The 23,351-nt window shown below is 36.1% G+C and overlaps 1 protein-coding gene across 21 annotated transcripts in view; it reads left to right on the top strand.

Moving 5' to 3' along the window:
- MYCBP2 (MYC binding protein 2) overlaps window positions 1-23,351 on the top strand; it is a 200,431-nt gene that overhangs the window by 105,171 nt on the left and 71,909 nt on the right. For 14 of the 21 annotated variants that reach the window (XM_071806435.1, XM_071806425.1, XM_071806379.1 and 11 more), the window contains 12 exons: window positions 514-614; window positions 1,940-2,158; window positions 3,551-3,776; window positions 4,116-4,234; window positions 7,256-7,343; window positions 11,127-11,179; window positions 12,424-12,596; window positions 12,935-13,079; window positions 15,142-15,354; window positions 16,660-16,715; window positions 17,149-17,264; window positions 19,572-19,669. In XM_071806435.1, the coding sequence (XP_071662536.1) occupies window positions 514-614; window positions 1,940-2,158; window positions 3,551-3,776; window positions 4,116-4,234; window positions 7,256-7,343; window positions 11,127-11,179; window positions 12,424-12,596; window positions 12,935-13,079; window positions 15,142-15,354; window positions 16,660-16,715; window positions 17,149-17,264; window positions 19,572-19,669 (1,607 nt within the window). The remainder of the gene's footprint in view (window positions 1-513; window positions 615-1,939; window positions 2,159-3,550; window positions 3,777-4,115; window positions 4,235-7,255; window positions 7,344-11,126; window positions 11,180-12,423; window positions 12,597-12,934; window positions 13,080-15,141; window positions 15,355-16,659; window positions 16,716-17,148; window positions 17,265-19,571; window positions 19,670-23,351) is intronic. The other 7 variants (XM_071806388.1, XM_071806378.1, XM_065829563.2 and 4 more) reach the window with 1 other exon arrangement.

Genomic DNA, 23,351 nt, shown 5'->3' with positions numbered 1-23,351 from the left:
CAAATGTTACTGCATGCTTTGCACAGTGGTGGTCATCAGGAAGACTGAAGGTAGTGTGTTTATAAGCACTTAAACATCAATTTTTGAGAAATGTAGACATTAGCCTTAAAACTGAATGGTTTAAAGCTGCTGCCTTCAGCCATTCTAGTCAAAGTGTCCAGAATATTACGTACTGCTATAGAAAATTGATTTAGAGGGCTGGGAGGAGCTTATTGTGCTAGCTTTTATACCACAGAAAGTATGAACACAGTTTCACAGAATGGTGAAGAATGCAGTAAAATTATGCTCTAAGAGGAGGAAATTTTTTAACAGAGAACTGTATATAATGACATGTTTATCTCAGGGGAGCTTTGCAGTTTTAGAATTTGACAGTGCTTGGATAACGAAAATAAGAGTTTCTACAATAGTTTTTACTTAAGTTTAACTCATAAGAAGTAAAGCAAAAACCTGCGATCTGTTTTGAACCATGGTATGTTTATTAATAATACCTGTATTGGAATTATTTTTATTTAGCTGAAGACATTCCAGAACTACTCAGCTCTTCCAGTCTGTTTTCAATGCTGCTTCCCCTCATAATAGCCTACATAGGACCAGTAGCAGCAGCTATTCCCAAGGTATGGTCCTCAATAGAAATTACTTAAGAAATTTAAGAATATTATACAAGGAAAAGGTTTACAGTGAAAATCTGAGCACCTTGATGTCTTATGATTTTAAGAATTAGTACTTTATATTTGACCATGTGAATCATTATGAATTTTCCAGGAGTTAACAATTTTAAAAACAGGTCATGTTTTAAAAATGACCTTCTTTTTTAACTTAAATTGAAGACATGATGGAAAAAATACCTTAAGGAAGCAGAGGAAAAGATGACAGGTTTTAACTGTGAGGAAAGACAAGAAGTTAGAAGGATCTGTGTTCATGACTCATTGCTGAATATTGGTGGGATTAAATGTTTTTTATATTATCAATTTATTTTTACATTAAAAATCCAAAGCAGTGATAGCTGCTCATTAAATCAAGATTATCAAATTTAGAGATGGGAAGATGTCCGCTACAAATGAAAGCAACCTTCCTTTTCTGTGGCGTAGCATTCTTCCATGTGCCTGGTCCCAAACAGTCTTGAAATCTGTTATTAGGTTTAAAAATGCCATTAATCCTCAGCTGGCAGGCACTATTGCCTTTCATTACTTTTTCATGAACTGTAAGCTCTGTTCTGACTTCTCTTAAAAGGGGGAAGAGAGAGGACTGGCTGCTTAAAATCCGGCAGATTCACTTCAATTAAAATAGTTTCAAATTTCAGTTACCTTGTTACTGCAATGAACTGGTGTTTAGAACCAACCGTTTTGCTTTAGGAGTATTGTCTTACTTGAAAATGTCATCAAGATTACAGAGAACCATGTGTCGCTTGACACTATGTGCATTAAAATGCATTGAATGTTTGACAAGAACAATATTAATATTGTTATAAAACAAAGTATAACTGGATTATGACTTCAGTGTGGTATTTGATTTGTCAGCTCATGCTTATTGTTTGCTAATGTTATGGGTTTTTAGTAGAAAATGTTTTAGTGAAGGTATTTCGCAGTTGCGTACAGATTTTTGTTTCAACTTAGGCAAGCAGCTGAGAGGAGTATTTGAGATTAATGGAGTGATGCTTTTTCTGTCAGGATTCTGTAGACACAGAATTGGAAAATGAATGAATTGTAGAATCATAGAGTCATAGAATAGTTTGGGCTGGAAGGGACCTTCAAAACCCATCTAGTCCAACTGCCCTGCAATGAGCAGGGACATCTTCAACTAGATCGGGTTGCTCAGAGCCCCGTGGTAGTGACGTGGTGAGAATATCCAGAAGCACCATTGTAGAGAGATGCTGAGTTTGTGGCTGTTGTTTTTACGCAGTCATAAATAATACTTTATTGTGTGTGATGTTACGTTACAGGTTGCTGTTGAGATCTTTGGCCTTGTACAACAGTTACTGCCTTCTGTGGCAGTTCTGAATCAGAAATACGCCCCTCCAGCTTTTAACCCAAATCAGTCTACAGACAGCACAACCGGGAACCAGCCGGAGCAAGGGCTTTCAGCTTGTACTACCTCCAGTCACTACGCTGTTGTGGAAAGTGAGCATCCCTATAAACCTGCCTGCGTTACGCACTATAAGGTAAGCACAGTTGCTAAGTGCGCATGCCGTTTCTTCAAAGCTTTTTGCCCGTGAGTTTAGTTTTGTCCACGTTTACGGTCTGAAAAATTGTTGCCGTGGGTGATAATTGATATGGTCTAATATAGGAGACAGTTTATTGTTATTGTTCAGCTTTCTGGAGAAACCTCTGTTTTTCCAGTATGTATAGTAGAAATTGTAGTGGAAACTAGTGTAGCTTTAATGTCCTAATGCAGGGATCTGCTCTTAAGTCCTCAAAACTTGGTCTTAGATTTTCCTGCTGTCATGGACAGTTTCTTTGCTCTAACTGTACAAATTGTAGAAGTTGCAAGTCTAATCATGTCTCAAACTTTGTTACCTAAAACAATGCTTTGTAAAAATACCTAACATCAATTCTAGTCATATTAATACGTGCTACAGTTTAGGGATCCCTATGCTGACTATTGCTGCTCTGCTAGTTTAAATTCTTCATTAGTCCTCTTAAGCGTGTTAAGTCACTCTGAGTAGGATTCATTCCACCCTAATGGATGACTACTGCAATAAAACTTAAACTTTCCTCAATGTAAATAGAGAAAGGATGTTTTTTTTCTAGCTAAGTAAAGGGCTGAGGCATAAATTACAAGCCTGAGAAATAAATCCCATATTTCAGTTCTTGAAGTAGTGAGTTCTGCAGTCACATTGATTCCATGACTGTAACTCCAGAGGCAGCAAACCCGGAATCAAGTAAGAGCTGGAGGAGGTAATTAATTACTGTTCTTCTTGCTTGTCCTGTGATACAGCAAGACATCCACTGCAGAAAATGCGTTTATCATATGATCTTTCTGAAGCAGTGATGCTTGTTACTGTTCTAAAAAATTATGGAGCTCATCTGAAGCCTCAGACTTAGTTGTTGTGCTTTTGGATTTCTGTGTAACTGTATGCTATTGTACTGCAAACCATATTCACAAGTGTGATTCAACTGCTGTGTGCTTTTCTAGGATTGCACAAAACAGATATTGAATGTGTTTGTTAAAGTTTGTATTTTAAAAGGTATTTGAGAGTTAAATGTTTGTAGTGGTAGTCTGTGGTTATTTTGTTTAAAGATCCTGTGCAGAGTTCTTAAAAACAATCATAAATGGTATCATAAGTGGAAATATTTAATCTGAACTTAAATTATAATACTCTATTATAATTCAACAAGGTACAAAGCATTTCAGGTATATCTGAATTGCAAAGAATACATTAGGTTAATATTAATCTAAAGCATATTAAAAAAAAACTGTACAGAATTACATAATTGAATCACTTTCATAGCCTAAAGAGTTGAAAGCGAATGGAAATGAAGAAATAAATGTAAAACAAAAACAAAACAAACAAAAATCATAACTTGCATATAATTGGACTAATTTTTTTTAGGTGACTTTTCCTGAATGTGTCAGGTGGATAACAATAGAATTTGACACTCAGTGTGGCACTGCTCAATCAGAGGATGTCCTTCGTTTACTAATTCCTGTCAGAATTGCACAGAGTCTGGGCTTTGGACCAAAGCATGCTTCTGTTCATGAAAACCTTAATTCATGGATAGAACTGAAAAAATTCTCTGGATCTTCAGGATGGCCTACCATGGTACTAGTATTGCCAGGTAATGAATAGATACTGCAATAACTTATAGTAATGTGAATTATTAAAATAATGAAAGAAATAATTTTTCTGCAAAATTATCTTAGAAAACAAAGTTGAGAAAGTGTCTTCATCCAAGCTGGGAAGAGTTCGTTATGAGCCATTGGTTTCATATCAGTTGAATATGTTTGTATTAGATTTCTTGTTTGAAGTGTTGATCTGAGTGTTATACAGGGTTTTACTTCACATGTTACATATAAAGACTAGGTTTCATATATGTTCATGTAAAAGAAACATCCAAGAAGATGAGAGATTTTTTTTTTTCCTAATTTATTTTATGTATCCATTTGCTTCCTCTAAGGAAATGAAGCTCTGTTTTCTCTGGAGACTGCGTCAGACTATGTAAAAGATGAAAAGGCCTGTTTTTATGGTTTCAAATGTTACGCAATTGGATATGAATTCAGTCCAGGATCTGATGAGGTAAGGAAAAAGTGGCTACAGTTGCGTCAACTATTAATTTTCTCATATAAGGCCCTTTTTTTTTTTTTTTTTTGGTAACAATATCTGTATCTCCATTTCTGACTCAATAACATGTGCAAAATATTTTAGAATTAATTTCACGTAAGTTTTTAACATTTCCTGTTACAGACATTATTTGTTTGGAATTCCTAAATCTGAATATTATTGGAATGTCTTTTTTTAATAACTGAGACAACCTGAAAAATACCTAGCAAGACTAGTATATTAGTGGGATATTAAATTTCCTAGAATTCTGACCTAGTCTTCCACCATAAATCCAAACATTTGGGGCTTTCAGCTACACAGTGATTAGTATTTTACTGCCAGTTACGGGATGATAAACTTGCATTTTTTTCCAGCGTTCACTCCTATCAGAACTCTCAGACTCCCTGAAAAGGTGGTGCTCATTTATGCTGCCTGAGATTTTGCACAGTGGTCACTTCATCTTGCGTTTAAGGTCTTCAGTCATTTCCTTGGCTGTTTGCAAGGACAAAATAAAACTTCTTCATGTCCTTGGGCCAGTGTTTTAGTTTGGCTTATTTTAGGAGATTGCTGAAAATACTTAATATGCTTTATAACAATTCCGGAAAAATAGCCCTTCCCTTATCTTGGGAGTCTTTGGGCCGATTGCTTCACATGAACTTCACAAAGTCTGCATCTTGCCTACACTACAGCCCTCACAAAATATTTACTTCATCTTATTCCTGGATTCTGCTCAGGCTAAATCGTGTCTTGAAGTTTTCAAAAAGCGAGATTCTTTGGAATTCTGTAACAAATCAGATAAGGAAACATACCGTAAGATTATTAACTGTGGTGGTCTCATCGACTTGCAGCAAACCGGATTTATAAATCCTATAATCTAACTAGTCTGTTTGAGTAATAATAATTTTTGGTTTTGCAGAAAAAAATGATGCAGATTGGTATACGTCAATTTTTAAAAAGCATTTACAAACAAAACTGCTGGCAAGTTTTAGCACTCAGGGCTTAAATATGTGAACTATATAATCTAAAGAAAAGTTGCAAGTAATTGTTTTCAAACATACCTTTTTATAGTCCAAACGCTCTAATTTAAAGTTCTGGAAACAGAAAAGCAAGTTTTACAGTGTTTGAGGTACCGTGCATCTCAGGACTAAAGCCGCCATAAGTAACTGAAATTAATTGATTTGGCACACAATGCAAGTTCTTTTTCTTTTGAGAACTTCAAGATAAAAACTGCCACTGGTAGAAAAAGAAACTTGTGTTCTGGTGACCACTGTGTTTTCTGTAGCGTAAAGGAACAAAGTATCATGGAATCATTTTGGTTGGAAGAGATACTTAAGATCAGGTCCAACTATAACTTAACTCTAGCACTAAGCCATGTCCCTAAGAACCTCATCTATACATATTTTAGTATCAGACCTAATCCAAGTCAGTGGTGATAATTTTTGTACATCTGATTATCTTTCCTTCCAAAGGAAAAGTTTCTGGTACAGTTATTTCGCTATAGTATATTGAATGACATTCATGGTTAGGAAAATCTGCAAGCACTGAAAGATGTCATTGTGTATGAGCAAGTACCTCAAGGAATCAGGTGTATTTGAACTTTTAAATTTCGTTGAAAACTAGGATTTTTGCAAATATTGTCTGTTTATGCTTTCATGAATGAAAAGGAAGGCTTTTGTTGGTCATTATTATATCCACAAAGTACTTACAAAAACTACCTTCTGCAGCAAAGGGTGTTCACACAGCAGGGAACTATCTGGTGATTTCATCCACATTTCACATCTTTACTTATTAGCTAGGGCAGAACCTGCTGGTCTGAGTCCTAAAGATGCAGTTTATGAAGAGTTTAGTTTAAAATGCATTTTGGAGATTTTTCAGTCTGGTTGGGAGTCTCTGGGAATACAAGCCATGTCTAGGGTTTCTGATTTTGGAGACCTTCCAAATCAAGGTTTGGGGTTTCTTTTACCTATTTTATATATTGCTAGTCTGCCTAGAAAATCTGTCAGGTGGAGGTTTTCCATCTCACCTGTTCTTCGGTGTGTGGTTTTTTTCCTCCATGAGAGGCACCTGTCAGAGGTGTGCTGAGCCACACATGGATTTCTTTAAGATTGTTGTTACTGTCAACACCTTTTTGTAAGCAAAGTTAGAGGCTGCGTTTGCATGTAGCTGGGACAAGTCGAAGGGAAAATATCAAGTACTTTTCTTTATGGTTTAAAAAGCAGCTACAGCCTTCATAGCTATACTGCTCTCCCCTCATTCCCTGCACCCAGCTTCCTTCCCTCCAGGTATTTGAAAAATGTGTGCATGGTATGTTCTTTTTTTTGTTGTTGTTTCCTTGCAAACACAGTTGAAAGATACTGATGGAGAGAGACTTGCATTTCCAGTGACAAGTCTGGGAGTGGGGAAATCTTCTTATACCCTACAACAGCAGTGTCCATGGGAAGAAATAACTTTCCAGGGCAACTAGAAGGCAGAAAGTGTCAAGGCATTGCTCGGGATTTATAATAAAGGGAAATTAGGGAAACTTTTTCCCATCCTTTCCTTTACAACTAGAGAAAGGAAAGAGGGGAAAAGAAGTACTGCCTTTAAAGCAGATGGAAATGTGAGCTTGTGAGATATGTATATACGTACAGCTTAGAAGAGGTGTTGCTTTGCAATCCGAATATGTATTGGTGTTTTTTTTGTATCAGGAAGTTCCATTTCTCCTTCAGACAAAAGACAACTATCATCTTCAGATGTTCTGACTACATAACCAGAAGCATGGTAGCCCATTTATTAAGACTCTTACCTAATTGAAATTGTTCTAAAAATTTGGTACTCTGGCCCATGTCACAGCAAAACTTAACAGTCAAGCTGTTTGGTAGGAAGAATATCACTGAGAAACGTCAAACTGGAACGCACAGTTGTTATCTCTTAGGATAAAGCAGTGTTAGGCAAATGCATTCATTACCCTAATTTCTGAAACACTAATTTTGTTTTAAAATTTGTTTCAATTTGAAGGGTATTATTCAGCTGGAGAAAGAATTGGCCAATTTAGGAGGATCATGTGCAGCAGCTTTGATGAAGAAAGATCTAGCGCTTCCTATTGGTAAGTCCTGCTCGAAGAACATGCTTTGTTATTTCAGTATTTTTTTAGGTTTTCTGAATGAATACTACCTCATGTTGCTTTTAGTTAGAGATGGTCATACAAAAATTATTCTTAAAACTGAATTAATCAAACAAGATAATAAAGTGGTCTTGTTTTCTGCTTACACTGTTCCCTTCGTATGTGTATGGGGAGGAGGGAAACCTGGTCATTTAAATCTGAACCAACTCACCCCATCCACAGGTAGTGTATCAGTGTACGAGCTATGTCCTACAGTTTCCTCGTGATACTTCACAAATGTGCAGGTATCTTATTTATATTTCTCTTTCACCGCTTTTTTTTCCCTCCCTGCACTCTACACCTCTCTGAATGAAAAATATTACAAAATTTAAAATTACCTGTTTAAAATTGAAAGTGACCATTGCGTCTGTAGACCTTATAACCTAAAATATTTCTGCTATATTTTTTTATGTTTACAGTTATTACTAAAAAAAATCCCACGTACTTTTATAGCAAATGCAGCAAATAAAAGTTTACAGTAACCCAGATGTAATTTAAAATGTAAGGTAAAATATTAGTTTATGGAAATTAATGGATATGGAGATTGAACTAGGGCTTTCTAAGGATGCAGCCATATTCTGTGTATTAGCACTTTTCTTAATTAATATTAGTGTATAGGAAAAATAAGCTTGTGATCTATAAGATATCTTATTTGATCATTTTAACTTAGGACTGCAAACAAGAGCTCAAATATTGTTAATGAGACTGGAAGTGTGGAATAATGAGCAGAAGGGTGCTGATCAGTGTGCCGTTATAATCACAAAACCTAATTTGAATTTTTTAACCTAGTATTTTGCTTTCGTATTTGAATGTGCAAATTTCTTACTTTGTGTTGTAAATAGGCACCACAATTGCACTGGTAGATGTGTGTTTCTCTCTCAAAAGTACAGGCAATTCTACAGTTTAAACAGAGCCGTCTTATCCTCCAAACAGCTGCATTAACTCATTAGTTTTGTTGCCTTTCCTAGCACCCATTTATCCTGCTGTTCTCTTTGCAAAAAAGAAGCTGAAATTTAAATGCTTCTAACTTAATTTCCCAGGTTTTCTAGTACTTTATACTTTTCCCTACTGAGGTGTGTTGTTGTTTTTTCTAATTTTCAGTGTCTAAAACAAAAAGGGAAAGTAGGTGGTACATAAATTGGCTTTGTATGCTTTCAGAAGGAATTTGAAATAAAACATGCAGTTAAATTAACTATGCAGTGTTAGCCACCTATGAAAGTTGTTTTGTGTGATCCGTAAGAGAGGAGAGATGGATGCATTGCCTATAAAGATCCTGATTTCTGATGTAATTACAATGGATTCATCTGACAGTTTACCTCACACCAACTCAAGGACTTCAGCCAAATCTGTTAGTGGTGCTGATGATATTACAAAGCTAATGACAAACAGACATCGTACGTGCGTATTATTTCTCTACAAGACCGCTGGACCCTGTGACTATACAAAGCTGATGAGTTATAGACAGCAGTGGTAGCATTTGCTGATGTAAACCACTGTGTAGCCTTTTTAAGATGAGTTTTTGTTGTCTGTTGTTTTGCTTTGTTAAAGTGTTTTGCTTCGTGTCACAGGAAAACACTGTGGCTGGAAAAGAGGTAAAATGTGGTTTTCTAGAGCAACATTTAAATTACTTAGTATCAGACTAATTTTCCTTTTTCTGTATTGTAGATTACTTATCTTCTACCTTTTGCTACAAGTGAATGGTGTCTTAAAAAACACCATATTACTACCATTGCTTATCTGCAGAGCAATATCATCGTATTGGTTGAATGGAGTGTCCTTTAGGAAAAACCTGTAAATTCATATAAAAGACTGTCTCATAATGCATATACATAATAAGGCCCTTTGTATGAGACTTCTCGTGCTTTATTTTATAATTTCTACAGTTTTACCCTTGATCCATGTGTTTATGTACACAGGGAAAAGAAAGTAACATAAGAAAAAGGTTTAATCTAGAAAAGGATTGGCAACTTCACTTCTAGTGCCTGAATTTTGGTATTTAGAAATTAAGCATCTAGATCTAAGCTAGTAACTCTGCCTTCTTTTAGCATTAATGTAGACATCTTCAGAGGATTGTTCATGTCATTCTATGATGTAAGAAAAATGAAATTAATCAGGCAAAGGAGGAGCCTGTTTGTCCTCCGTTTGCTATAAAGTTATCTAGTCATTCCTAAGTCTGAGCTCATTATCTCCATGCTTCACTGACCCTAAGTGGGAGAAGTAAATCCTGTTCCGTTTCTTAGCTGCTCTTTAGATCTCTGGATCCAAATAAGTTCTTGTAAAACCTGGTGATTTTAATGAAGACAATAAAATTCTGCCATGTTCACAAAGTTTCTTAAAAAAAGGGAACAGGAAACACATGCTTGAAAATTATCTTCAGCAGGTACATTTGTGGAAGGTTGTAAAAAGGGCATCACAAGAGTAAAGAGGAAAAAAAATATAAACAACAACAATGCTTGTCTGGAAACTTTATCTCAGGGAAAACAGAATGATTGAACTGACTTCAGTACACAGTTAATAGTTGTTACTTACATACTCCTAGGACCCTTCTGTTTTTAGCTTTATTTGCATGTTTTCATTTTGGTCTTTTGACTTTAAGGAGGTTGTTCTTCATGAGGATCTTTTAATAATTGTTATAATGGGTATGTTCTGTATACTAGTACCCAAATACTTGTGTATATATTCCTCTAGAACCATTAGGAAAGAGTGTTTTGAAAGGACATCAAGAAGGCTTTAGCTGTTTTTGCTCGGAAGGAAGATGGACCAGGCAGTGATTCTTTCATGTATTATGAAATCTTTATCTTTGAAAGTACACCCAAATACTATTTGAGTTACGATGTTCGAAAGATCACAGCTTCCTCCTTGTCAGTTCTCCAAGACTCCAGTTAAGTTACTTCTTCCCAAGAGGAAGATCTAGTCAGTAACCAAGTGGTATTGATTCATATATTTAATGTTACTTACCTAATTGTTTCAAATTTGGTAGAAGTTATTTCTGAGAGCAGAGGTTTTACATATCTTTATTTCTTCGAATTTTAAAAATGTCTCAAATTTTTTCTCATTTCTCTTTCTCTCTTCTTACAAGTAGAATTGCCTGATATGTTTTTGAGAGAGTAGAAATATGGTAATAGTATTATCTGCTTAAGTTTTCTGTTAAAAGACTGTGTTTGGCAATTCTACTCACTCTGGAATCGGACTTCTGAGTTGCATTTTTGAGAAAGAAATATTGTAGAGTAGAATGTATTTGAATTTTATGTTTTGCGAAGAATCATCATTTACGAAAATTGTGCAGGTTTTCCAATATTATTAATAGGGTAAGTTCTTAAAAGGGAGCAGCTGGTGTGTACTTGTCTGTACTGCTTCCCAGAAACCATCATGACTTTCCAAAATCTTTTTCTGAAAGTACCTAGTCACTCCAAAGATTTGCCATACATACTCTCTTGGAGATAAGACAAGTACCAGATTTTTGTTTTGTATAACATATATTGTTTATTTGCTTGTGCACTGAACTACACAGTACTGCATGTTTACTATGTTACTTGAAAGTATTAATTTTTCAACTGCTGGTTAAAAAATGCTACACATCATCTTGCAAACTTATATTTTGTAATATAAAAGGCTTCACTAAACAGAGTTGAATTTCACATTCCATCCTGTGTAGATAAATGTCAATATTATTGATATGAAAAATAAGTTTATTTGTTTTTATGAAAATAAGTTATATTTTTACAGCAGGTAATGAATTTGAAGAAGACCTTGAGATTCTTGAAGAGGCTGCTTTACAGGTATACCACAGCTTTTTATTCCCATTACATACTTCAGCACATAATTACATTGCAACCTTTTGACTGCTATGGAAGAAAATCACTTGTAACGGTTTTACAATAGGAGAGAAACTGGGTTGTTATAAAACAGCTTAAGAAAATCTTACAGAAGTTTAGTATTTGCATTAAATATTTTTTTTAATAAATCTACTTAGAAAAAAAGTTACATAAAATATCAGAGGACCTTAGATGACCAAATACATTTCAAAATATCAGGTGTCTGGCTTAGGTTGCATAATTTAACAAATTTTTAGATGTTACCAAAATTAATCCTCCACATTTCTTTGTAATTGCAGAAATAAAATCACATTTTTCAGTTGAACAGCAACATTTATCAAGTCTCATTATTGTCCGAAATAATATAATTGTAGTTGTTCTATATTAATGATATATTTTATTTGTTGTGCTGGGAGCTAGTGCTGGTTGGTAGCTCCCTAACTATAGCCCCTAATTGATGATACACAGCAAAACAGGAGTTTTCACACTTTGTCTGACTCTGTAATTATTTTCAGAGCAACTGTTTTGAAATTTAGTGGTCACAGTGGCCTTAGATGACAAAATAGGCAACAGACACTGTCTAGGAGGAATAAGATGTTCCTTGTAAGAAATACTTTTTCAGTAATGTGTTCTTGGAACCAGTGTGTTCTGAACCAAAAAGTGAGCTAGGAGTGTGCATGCAAGTAATTGATTCATGGTGTATTTTAGTCTTGTCTGTTAAATATTTTATGCATCTTTCCACCTTCCCTTCTTGCAAAGAAGAGATTTCTTTTGCTTTGTCTCAACCAAAAGTATCTTTTTTGAGAGATCTGTCCTTCTCTGTGTTACATCTCTAGCCTTTTACTTTCTTTTGGAATATACTCATTGGTCACATTTTCAGAACGACTTTATTCATTATTCTTCTGCTCACAGTTAGCAGTTTAAGATACTCTTAACATGGAAGTTCATGTTGCCTGATTCCTTCTTCCAGACATTCTCTCTCAACTCAAGATCATTTAATCTTATTTGACATAAATTACTGTTTTATGGACTGAACTGACTTCTTTTAACTTTCATCTCAGTACTAAGTTTATCCACTCGGCTCCTACTTCAATAGTTTCCAATCCCTAGATGTCTGTGCCAGTTGTGTCGTATTATGGGTAAGTGTCTGCATATAAGATACTGAAAATCTATTTTGTCTGCATTCTTTCATCCCCAACAAAAAACAGGTGTGCAAATCTCACTCTGGCATTCTGGGAAAAGGCTTGGCACTATCTCACTCACCAACCATTTTGGAAGCTCTTGAAGGAAATCTTCCACTGCAGGTACAAAGCAATGAGCAGTCATTTCTGGAGGATTTCATTGCTTGTGTACCAGGATCAAGTGGTGGTCGACTTGCAAGGTAAAAAGTTGGTGTGCTTCATGAATAAATCCTTTAATTTATAGCTGAAATTTTTAAATTTTGCAACAAAATAGAAAATGTTTGGTTATCTGTTAAATTTCAAAACCTGTGTGCTGTTGCTTTTCTGTACAATTACCTGTAGAACTTTGATAGCTGCATCAAATATTAGTTAAGTAAAACTGTTGGACCATATTGTTTCTATTAATATATTAGGTAAAAGCATTTAAGTGTTCAGACCTTCTGCATGCTTTCTTATCTGGAAGTCATGTCTGTACAGAGTAAGAATTTATCTTCTGGAGGCCTGTAAGAGATTCTAAGATTGCTTGTCTTTGTTGTAGGTGGCTTCAGCCAGATTCATATGCTGATCCTCAAAAAACATCACTGCTTTTGAATAAGGATGACATTCGATGTGGTTGGCCAACTGTTATTACAGTACAAACAAAAGACCAGTATGGGGATGTTGTTCATGTTCCTAATATGAAGGTAATTATTGTCATCTTGGCTGTTTTTCATGGTGACTTCTTTTAGTATTTGTTGTAGATGTTCCACAGAATACTCCTGTATAGGGCAGGAAGTGGCATTTTTAAGTTCAGTCTAGTCAGTCTGTCTTACCTCTAAATCCACAAAATTATCAAATTCTACGTTATGCCAACAACATTTCATGTAATTTGTAGCTTGTCTGTAATGATCTACCCGTGTGTAGTTGTGAAAATGATCAGTTGTAGGCGATGTTTGATGATGATTTGTAAGGTGACAAGAATCTATTTTAAAAATTTTAAGCCAGGAAGGAGTATTATACATTTTAAACTGAATAAATGTGATGGGAAAAAAGAATCATAAGCACATTGACGGACCATTTTATGGTCGCTTTTATATTAGCTGAGAACAGCACTAGTCTCTTTTCTTTCTTTTGACAGCTTCAGGTAGGATTAGAAAACCCTTTAAAGCTTTAGACTAAAATCTAAAGGATATGTATAAAAGTTGGCTGCTTGGTTTGAAGTAGCAAAACACTCAAACAAAACAAACTGAACACAATTTTTTTGACGTTGTTTTAATTAGTTAAGTTGTGTCTGCATAAGTCCACTTACTCTGGAGTAGTACAGATATTTTCAAGACTTGCTTTTATTCAAGCCCAGAAGCAAGTAAAGTACCTTATACAAAAGCATAATTTCTGTGGTAGGAACTCTCAAATCTATTCTTTGTATAGATTGTAATAATTGAGAGTTATCTTACAGTGAGCTGTAAACGCATTCATGGCCTGTGAGTCTACAACAGTAACACAGAAACAGTCACAAACACAGCATGAGTGAAATTTAAGTGTGTAATTACCAACTTAACTGTATGACAAAGAAAGTAAAAAAACCTTTTTGAATAGTGATTTTTTTTTTCTCTATCAATCAGGAAAAGGGTATGTCAAAATATACACATCAGAATTGTTGCTGGATTTCTTGTTCGATTACTGGTTTTTGTCATTAATGTATTAAAGTAATAGAAGTCTTAATTCAGTTTAATCATTCTGTTGGACTCAATCAGTGTGAAATGTGCTGATATAACTTACAGTAAATTAAAACAGCACTTGAAATCTGCAGCAATTCAGTGCACTTTATGGCAATTTTAGGAGGACTAGCGAGTAAATTTATTTTCCAGATAGTCTGTTCTTCCTCACAAAACTAAGTACAGCTGACTTGCACTGTGCTGATACAGCAGGGTAGCAGAGCCAGCCAAGATCCAACCTGACCACTGCTGATCCAGATCTAGCAGGCCCTGATGACTTACTCTGGAACTTGTGCACTCAGTTGTAAGGCTCTCTTCTCTACTTTGTGGCATTTTCTGTTATCGAAAACCTTAACCGGGCGTACTGGACTACAGGCTGCTTCCCAGGGATTGCTCTGGGACCATCAGAACTGACACTGGCCCTTCGGATTGTGTACTGAGGCACTTGACTACTTCTGTCCTCTGTTTTTACGTTTTTCAGAGATTCTGTGCGTTGCTTTGCAAAGTGTTAAACATGGACGTGTGAGTTTTTGACACAGCTGAATTTGTAGTCAGTACTCTAGGAGGAAAGGCTGAGAGTTGGATCTGTTCAGCCTGGAGAAGAGAAGGCTGAGAGGGGATCTTATCAATGCTTATAAATAACTCAAGCATGGGTGCCAAGAGTATGGGACCAGACTCTTTTCAGTGGTGCATATTGACAGGATGAGGGACAATAGGCACAGACTGAAGCACAGGAGGTTCTTTCTAAATATGAGGAGAAACTTCTTTACTTCAGTGGTGCCAGAGCACTGGAACAGGCTGCCCAGAGAGGTTGTGGAGTCTCCTTCTCTGGAGACATTCAAATGTCCCTGGACATATCCCTGTGTGATCTGCTCTGGGTGACCCTGCTTTAGCAGGTGGGTTGGACTAGATGATCTCCAGAGGTCTTTTTCAATCCCAGCCACTCTCTGATCTTGATACTCTTTGTCACTGTACCTTATCAGTTCTAAAATAATACGTATGTGTGTGTGTTCTCCTTAAATCATCTTTTGTATTCCATGTCTTATTGCAGGTAGAAGTCAAAGCTATTCCTGTTTCTCAGAAAAAAACATCTTTGCAACAAGAACAAGTAAAAAAAGTGCAACGGATACCTGGGAGTCCCACAACAGCTGCTTCCCCTAGCGGTGATATGACCTTTGGAGGACTTCCTTCACCCAAGCTTGATTCATCTTACGAGCCAATGATAGTAAAAGAAGCTCGATATATTGCTATTACAATGATGAAGGTAAATTACTATCATTTTAGCAATGTAACTGTGAAAATCAGCATCCAAAGTGTGCAAAGGAGAAGGAAAAAAGTGTATTTCAGTATGATCACAAGCTAAAAATGAGTTACTTACAAATGACTTTGATTATATTCAAGTTCAGCAGAAAACTAGGTACATCAAAAGGAGCGATTACCTGAACTGTAAAGCAGTTATGAACTGGATTAGAGTTTAAAAAGTTGTCTTGATTTTGATTACACTGTTTAACAAACTAGTCTGAGGAGAAATGAAAACAGCTCTGTGTATCCAGATAGGGTTGGAGTGTTGCAGGGAATCTATATTAAAAACTATAACTGAAGAACGTAGGAAAAAAATCAGTGCACAGAATAGTAAAAAGGTCATAAAATGATTTGTGTATCAATGAATAAATATTAAGCATCACCTATTGAAATTAGCCATTGTAAAATGGATCAACTTAAGAGACTTTCCCAGAACTGAACAGTTAATATTGATTTGAGTTTATTTTAGCACCTGCAACAAATTTACATATCTGTAGCATATTGACTCAGTTAAGAGATGTAACGTCTATAACTAGCAGTTGGACAACTTAATAAGATGTCATTAATTAGGAGTTAGAGAGGGACAACACTTAGTATAATCAGTAAGGATTTATGGACGTGGAAAATCAGCACACTAGTATCTTTTAGATGGAAAAATTATCAAACTAACATCTTTTAGAGGGTATAAGGTTATTTTCTGTAGGGGATAGTGCTGCAGTAGCTGGATACTGGATATCTGGATACTAGATATTCTGGAGTAATTGATGGTGGAGCATGTTGTATCAGTACTTGATAGAAACATCCGAATATGATTAGAAAGTCCAGCTGCTCACTTCATGATAATTATGACATGTTTGGGGGACTGATACCCAAAACTGTGTGTTGACCTGCAACATATTTACTTTCTTATCCTCACATGGTCTGCAATGAACTACCAGTATTCAAAGGCTTTTGTACAGGCTAAATTACAAGAGATTCAAAGACTAGATTGTGAACAAAGATTTTTGTTAGCAGTAGCTACCTTTATTATCTAAATAACAGCAATTTAAAGAGAAAGCAAAGACACTTTTTTAATGCATGTATATGTGTCTGTGTTTCTCATTCTGTGTCTTGGAATTGGTTTCTGGTTCCCTGATCAGTGCCTCTGGTGAAAGTCAAGTCAGACTAGTGTGTTCTTTGAGAAAATACTCTGCTTTTTTTAATTTGTGACTGTAGTATAATTGATAACTGTTGATTTTTCTGTTTGTTGAATTTAATCTGTTTATAGGCATATGAAAATTATTCTTTTGAAGAACTGCGCTTTGCTTCACCAACACCTAAGAGGTAAACATTAAAAGTTACTTATTAACAGGGCCTGAAATTACCATGTTCCTTTCACTTTTGCTGATACCCAGACTCACAGCCTAGACTGCCAGGTAGTCTTAAGGGTAGAAATGCTACAAGAATCATGTATTATAATTTTTTTTTTAAGTTTAGAGATTCTGTTTAAAATTCTTCATTCTTAATTGTTTTAATAGTGATTCTTTATCTGTATTAGCTTTCCTCTGAACGTCTTCTTTCATCATTTGCTATAAATAAATGTATCACTGGGGGCTATGAGTTCATGATAAGTATGTGTTCAGTACACTGGACAGGGAAAAACGGTATTTAGAGGATCTGACAGAAAAAAAATAAAAGTTTCCAGACTAAGTATTACAGATTATTTTCAATAAGACAATAAGTGTTTAATGATTTCCATTGTTTTCTTTATCCCTAGACCCAGTGAAAATATGTTGATCAGAGTCAATAATGATGGTACATACTGTGCAAACTGGACTCCTGGAGCTGTTGGTCTCTATACCATTCATGTTACTATAGATGGCATTGAAATAGGTAATTAATTTTCACTATACTTAAGCAGAAATCTATAGTATATCCACTTTGTATACTGATAAATATGTCCTGGTGCTCATAAGATTTATTATTAGCAAAACATGTTACCCAAGTTTTAGTTCAGAAGCCTTCTGTCTAATTCCCTCTTATTTTTCAAAAGAAAAGAAGACAACAGCTGTTCTCTCATGGGAATAGAGAAATATGTGGCAAATCATGTATTTAATGTGGTCAGACTACCAGATCAATAGAGTATCTGATTATCTATTCTCAATGTTGGAAGAAGAATCTGTTGTTTCAGCTGAGAGAAAGATAAATGTAGTTAAAGGAGCAGGGCGGGGCGGGGGGAGTGTTGTGGAAAGCAACATACACACAAAATAAAAACCACACTGAAGAACATAAGAGAAGGGGAAGTTGTTCCTGACTGTGCAGAAGTAAATAATGTCTTCTGTGGAGTGTCCTTCTCTGGAGGCATTCAAAACCCCCCTGGATGCCTTCCTTTGTAACCTCATCTGGGTGTTCCTGCTCCGACAGGGGGATTGGACTGGATGATCTTTCGAGGTCCCTTCCGATCTCTAACATTCTGTGATTTTGTGAAAAATTGAGAAAGTGTGGTCTTAAGTGAGACTCTTCCCCAAGTCTCAATTATTTGGACTAATTTTTAAAAGCTTTGAGTTTCTTCCTTGTTGAAAATTTTTTAGTTGTCTTGCTGGTCCTAGGGGCTATACTAGGAGATGATGTAGCACACAATGGTAAGATCCCCCTCTGAAAAAGAGTCTCTGTCTCAAATAGTCTCTTGTTAGTCTTACTGGCGGTATGGTGGAGATGGTAGTGGAGGTTCTGAAGATGTTGCTGTTAACCCCAGATCTCGTAGGAGAGTTGAAGTGAGGTCACCAGCACCAGCAGTTCCTCTTTCCCAATACCAAACAGCAGCTTTTGTAAATAAAAATACACATAATTCATGTGGGATTGGAATGGGTTGCTCAGTTTTGTGTGTTACCAACAGAAGATAAGATTTATAAAAGATTGTTATTAATGTTTATCTTTGTTCCTCAAACAGTGACATTTTCCTTCATAGGAGGTGGCAGTTCACTCAATTTATATTTTTTCCAGTCTGCCATCCCTGGAAATAAACTTTACACTGTAGTTCAGATACAACTGCTGTTATATTTTTACATGGATTCTACCATCCTCATTTATTGTGTAGGGTTAACTTTTAGAAATGCCAGAATACAGTTGTTAACCTTGGTTATTAAACAGATGTGAGTATACTCTATACTTATCTATGCCATTTTTCTTCAATGTAACTCCTGTTCTGGTTCAATCATAGTATCTTACTATCCCCTCTCAAGCTTTCACGTACCCATGCTTGACCCATAATTCTCTAAACTTTTAACTGCCTAAGTACTGATAGCACTTCGTTTCTTCTCTGCTTCAAACCTTTTATGTTCTTGATACTTCTAGATTCCTTCTATTATTTCCACCCTTGTTTAAAAGAAAGTTACCAAAACCAATGGTTTTATTACTAGGTCTGGCTGGTTCTTTTCAAGTTGTTGCTCTTCAAAGGGTCACCCTGTAAAATGAAACAAGAAACCTGAAAAGATCTGCTGAGGCCATTAGCTTCTAGTTTGGCTTTAACACTGATTTTGAGACGATTTCTTTTAAGATTATTACTCAAAGTTATATCCATCTATTACTTAAGTTTGAATTGTTTTTTCACATGTATCTTTCTTCACAGAGAATGTTACTGTGTTGAGGTATTTTTCCAGTACCTTCTCTTTTTATAATAGTCTTGGTAATGAAAGATGCTGCCTGTTTACATTGTAGACGTGTTTTGGTTCTGTAATTTGACTTTTAAGGCTCTTACCTATTTCTCACATTTTGCAATTAGCATCTGCAACAGTATAGCATGCATAGGCTATTTCCTCTCTGGGAGCTTTTACTTGCACCCCTCAAACATTAAACCCTTCTGTATTCACCATTCCTGGAAACGTACCCCTACAGACACTACTAGGATACAAAATTACAGAATTGTGCTCTAAACACAAGGTGTGATCAGATAACAGTGTGAAATTATGTGCCTGAAAATTTCCACATATAGAATCATAGAATCATTTAGATTGTAAAAGACCTCTAAGATCATCAAGTCTAACTGTAATGTATAAGAAGATACAAATGTTGAGAAAGTAAAAATTTGCGCCATGAAGCAACTGCAAGTGTTGTTTATTGCAGAGATAAACTGTAGTTACTTTTTGACTGATATATCCCCTTGTATGTTTTTTTTTAAACTTAGTCTTTGTTTGCTTGTAGATGCTGGACTGGAAGTGAAAGTAAAAGATCCTCCAAAGGGAATGATACCTCCTGGAACTCAACTTATTAAACCAAAAGCAGAACCTCAGCCAAACAAGGTTTGCAGAACTAAAACAAACAAACAAACAAAAAAAACCCACCAACAACAAAATAGTTATATTTGGGTGGGATTTTGTTGTTGTTTAATACATACTTTATCATGTTATAGTGGTGTGGGAATTAGGGATATTTTCTAATTGCTCTGAGGTGCTGAATGAAATTAATATACTGGATAAAATGAAAGGTACTAACACTTTTTTTTTTTTTCTGTCATTAATAAAACTGTTAGCCACTTTACAGGAGCTGCCTTAGTCTTGCCTTGTCACACAAACATTGTGCAACTATTATGAAAGCCACAGACTGCATTCTGCACTTTTATTAGTTCTTTTACTTTGATACTATACTACAAAATAATTTGTACAAAGGGCTTTACAAAGATTTCATTTGTTTTATGATAAGGATGTTCAGTCAATACAAAATCCCAAATTAATTTCTTTAGTGATATGTTCTTTTCTTAGAATATCATGATTTTATTTTAAAAATCATTTTAAAAATCCTTTCTGAAGCTTTTGATTTCCCCATTTCACCTTATCATTCTATCCTGAAGGACTAAAGTAGACAAAAATCGTAGAGGAAAGCTGAAAGATGGTGTCACAGTGCTGTAAGGAAAATGCCCAGATGAGGGAACCATCTTCCAATTTCCCTTACATGAGCAGGAAGGGATATTAAACAAGGCACTGAACCTTTTTTTTTTGTGGAATAAACCTATATTAGACGATGTGGAATCCTGAAATAACACAAAGTTGTTATGCTTCCCTCTCTCATTACAACTGCAAAGGCAGCTAAGAAATACATGGTTACAAAATGGATCAGGTGTTTTCTGACTTATTACCTAGGCAGTGCATCCTGATTTGTTTTCCACCTTTCTGAATAATCTCAAGACAGTAACCTCATTGTACGTTTCCCCAGTCTGTAATAAATGCATCCAGTGCCTGCTTCTTCTACTAACAAGATTCTTTTCCCTTACATCCACACCTCAAAATAACAAAAATAAATTTACCTTTAGTTTCCACAGAATCTTTTATCCCTCATTGCCTTTTTTTTCCCCCAAAAAAAAAATACTTGTAGGCTTCCTCCCTTCTCTTGGAAGGACTTCCTGGCTACTCCATTATCTTAGTTAAAACTCCTAGATCCTACCGGACGAGATTGATCTCACAGAACTTAATGACATCTCTGGCCAAGCTGATCATCATATGTTTTGTTTGCTGTCACCAAAGTGAGACACACATCCCCATCTAAATTGAGATAAATTGCTGGATAAATGTGCTGTCTTTCTTTTCAGTTATTAAAATGGGAATTGAGGTGACTGGTTCATACATAATTGCTACATTTTGTCAAGTAACAATCTTCATGACAGCTAAAAGTACTTGACAAAAGTTAGACCACTGGTGTTCTGAGGCATTAGCTAGTATTTAATCATCTCCCTGTGTTGTGCTGCTTGCATGTCTTGCTTCTTGCTCCAAGTTGTAGTCTCTGTGAAAGAGGAGCCATTTTTCTGTAGAGCCTGTTGCAAAAATAAACTAGACCTTTCATGATAGATAATTTTTTTTTAGTCTTCTTTCTTCTGTGCCATAAGAAATCCCATAACAAGACAGTTTAGAGTAATTCTTTGTGTATGAACAACAGTATTATAAATAATACAGAAAGGTAATTATTGCACTGTGCTCAATGCTTCTGAAACCAAGAAAGCCAATTAGACATGTATCAGTCAGAGACAGTCCAATACACCAAATCATGTCTAGCTGAGAAAAAGGGATTAGTTGAGCTCTAAGCACTGCTTTCTCTTCTTTGGCAGCCCTGAATTTCAGATAGTTATAGCCAAAGGATACTAAGGGTGCATACTCAGTGGTGATCTGTTCTCAAGTAGAAACACCAAAGTATTTTCACTGAGACAGTGGAACATCTCAATTTTGTAGTCAAACCTTACTTGAATCACAAGGTGAAAATGGATATTATATTATGATTTTTGTATTGGATACTATATATTGATTTATATATTATTGTTTTGTTCTCTGTTATTTGAAGTCAGATGAAAATCTGATTTTTCCCATCCATCCAAGTTGATAAAGGAGATTATTGATAGTGATCTGTATTCAGCCTCATTGGCTGTGAAACTCTGATTAATGTGCAGGAAATACTATTCCACATCCTGTTGAGGGACACATTATCTTTCAAGCTAGATAATGTAATTCAAGGTAGTTGAAACCAACTAGAAGAAAGCAATCCTAATTTAGCTGCATTAGAAGGGGCAAGACTGGTTCTAGAATGACTGGTCACTAACATGTTTTGACTGTTTCTACTGTCCTCATGTGACTGAACAAGTAGCTAGTAGCAATTGCAAAAAAAAACCAAACCAAACAAAAAAAAATAAAACACACCACCAAACCCAAGAGCTCTGGACAGGGGGTGGTTTTTTGCATCCCCTTATGTGTTAACCTTCTTGTCAAGGTTGCTTTATCCTGTACAACGCACTTTTCTGTGCTGAGAGGTGTACCTATTTTCAGATTCACTGAATAAGAAGGCACAACAGCAAAGCTCTTGAGAACTGCTGTGCACTGTAAGGGAGATGTACAGGCTGGTGAGGCTGCATCTGGAGTACTGTGCCTGGTTCTGGGCTCCCCAGTTTAAGGAGGACAAGGAACTACTCAAGGGAGTCCAGTGGAGAGCTTACAAAGATGATTAGGGATCTGGAGCATCTTTCTTATGAGGAGAGACTGAGAGAGCTGGGTCTGTTCAGCCTGGAGAAGAGAAGGCTGAGAGGGGATCTTATCAAGTCTTATAAATATCTCAAGGGTGGGTGCCAAGAAGATGGGACCAGACTCTTTTCTGTGGTGTCCATTGACAGGATGAGGGACAACAGGCACAGACTGAAGCACAGGAAGTTCCATCTAAACATGAGGAGAAACATCTGTACTATGAGGGTTCGGCAGCACTGGAACAGACTGCCCAGAGAGGTTGTGGAGTCTCCTTCTCTGGAGGCATTCAAAACTTGCCTGGAGACATTTCTGTGTGATCTGCTCTCGGTGAACCTGCTTTAGCAGATGGGTTGGACTAGGTGATCTCCAGAGGTCCCTTCCAACCCCAACCATTCTGTGATTTTTATTGTTATTAATTGCTGTGCATTTCTGCACTAGTCACTTCTGGTCGGGGTCCAGTTTGTGTATGCTCCATGGAAGAACTGACTCTGGGGGTGTTACAAGACAGTTACTGAACCATTGTGCCATCAAGAAATATTCCAAACAAAGAGGTGCTGTATCAGAAAGAAGACTCAGACAATTAAGCTTTTTGTGATGATCAGAAATGAGCATAAGATAATTTTTCATCTCTTTTTTTAGTGTATTGTCTGGCAGTGGATCTGATTCCTAAACAGTTTGTGGTTACAGCTTGAAGTTTTCTATTAACTAGTTAGCTGCTGCAAAGGGGAAGAATGCTTTTTCCAGGCCTGTGTGTATTCACATCTTGAGTGTGAGTTCTTCCTCCTGTAAATTCAAGTTGTTAATCCAAGTTCTAGCAAACTGATCTGAAATAACATTTTGAGGGTTACGGTGCAGGGATCCCTAATTTGCAAGGCTTTGTTTATAGACCTGTCTATGTTGGGAATGCTGTCAGCAGTCATTCAGCCATATATATTTACAAGGACCTTGGAAGTTTTAGTTTTGCCTGTTGAGGAAAATCTCAATC

This window comes from Patagioenas fasciata, chromosome 1 (genome assembly GCF_037038585.1).
Source record: "Patagioenas fasciata isolate bPatFas1 chromosome 1, bPatFas1.hap1, whole genome shotgun sequence".
In the NCBI taxonomy this organism is placed as follows: domain Eukaryota; kingdom Metazoa; phylum Chordata; class Aves; order Columbiformes; family Columbidae; genus Patagioenas; species Patagioenas fasciata.
This window is presented reverse-complemented; position numbering and strand designations above follow the sequence as displayed.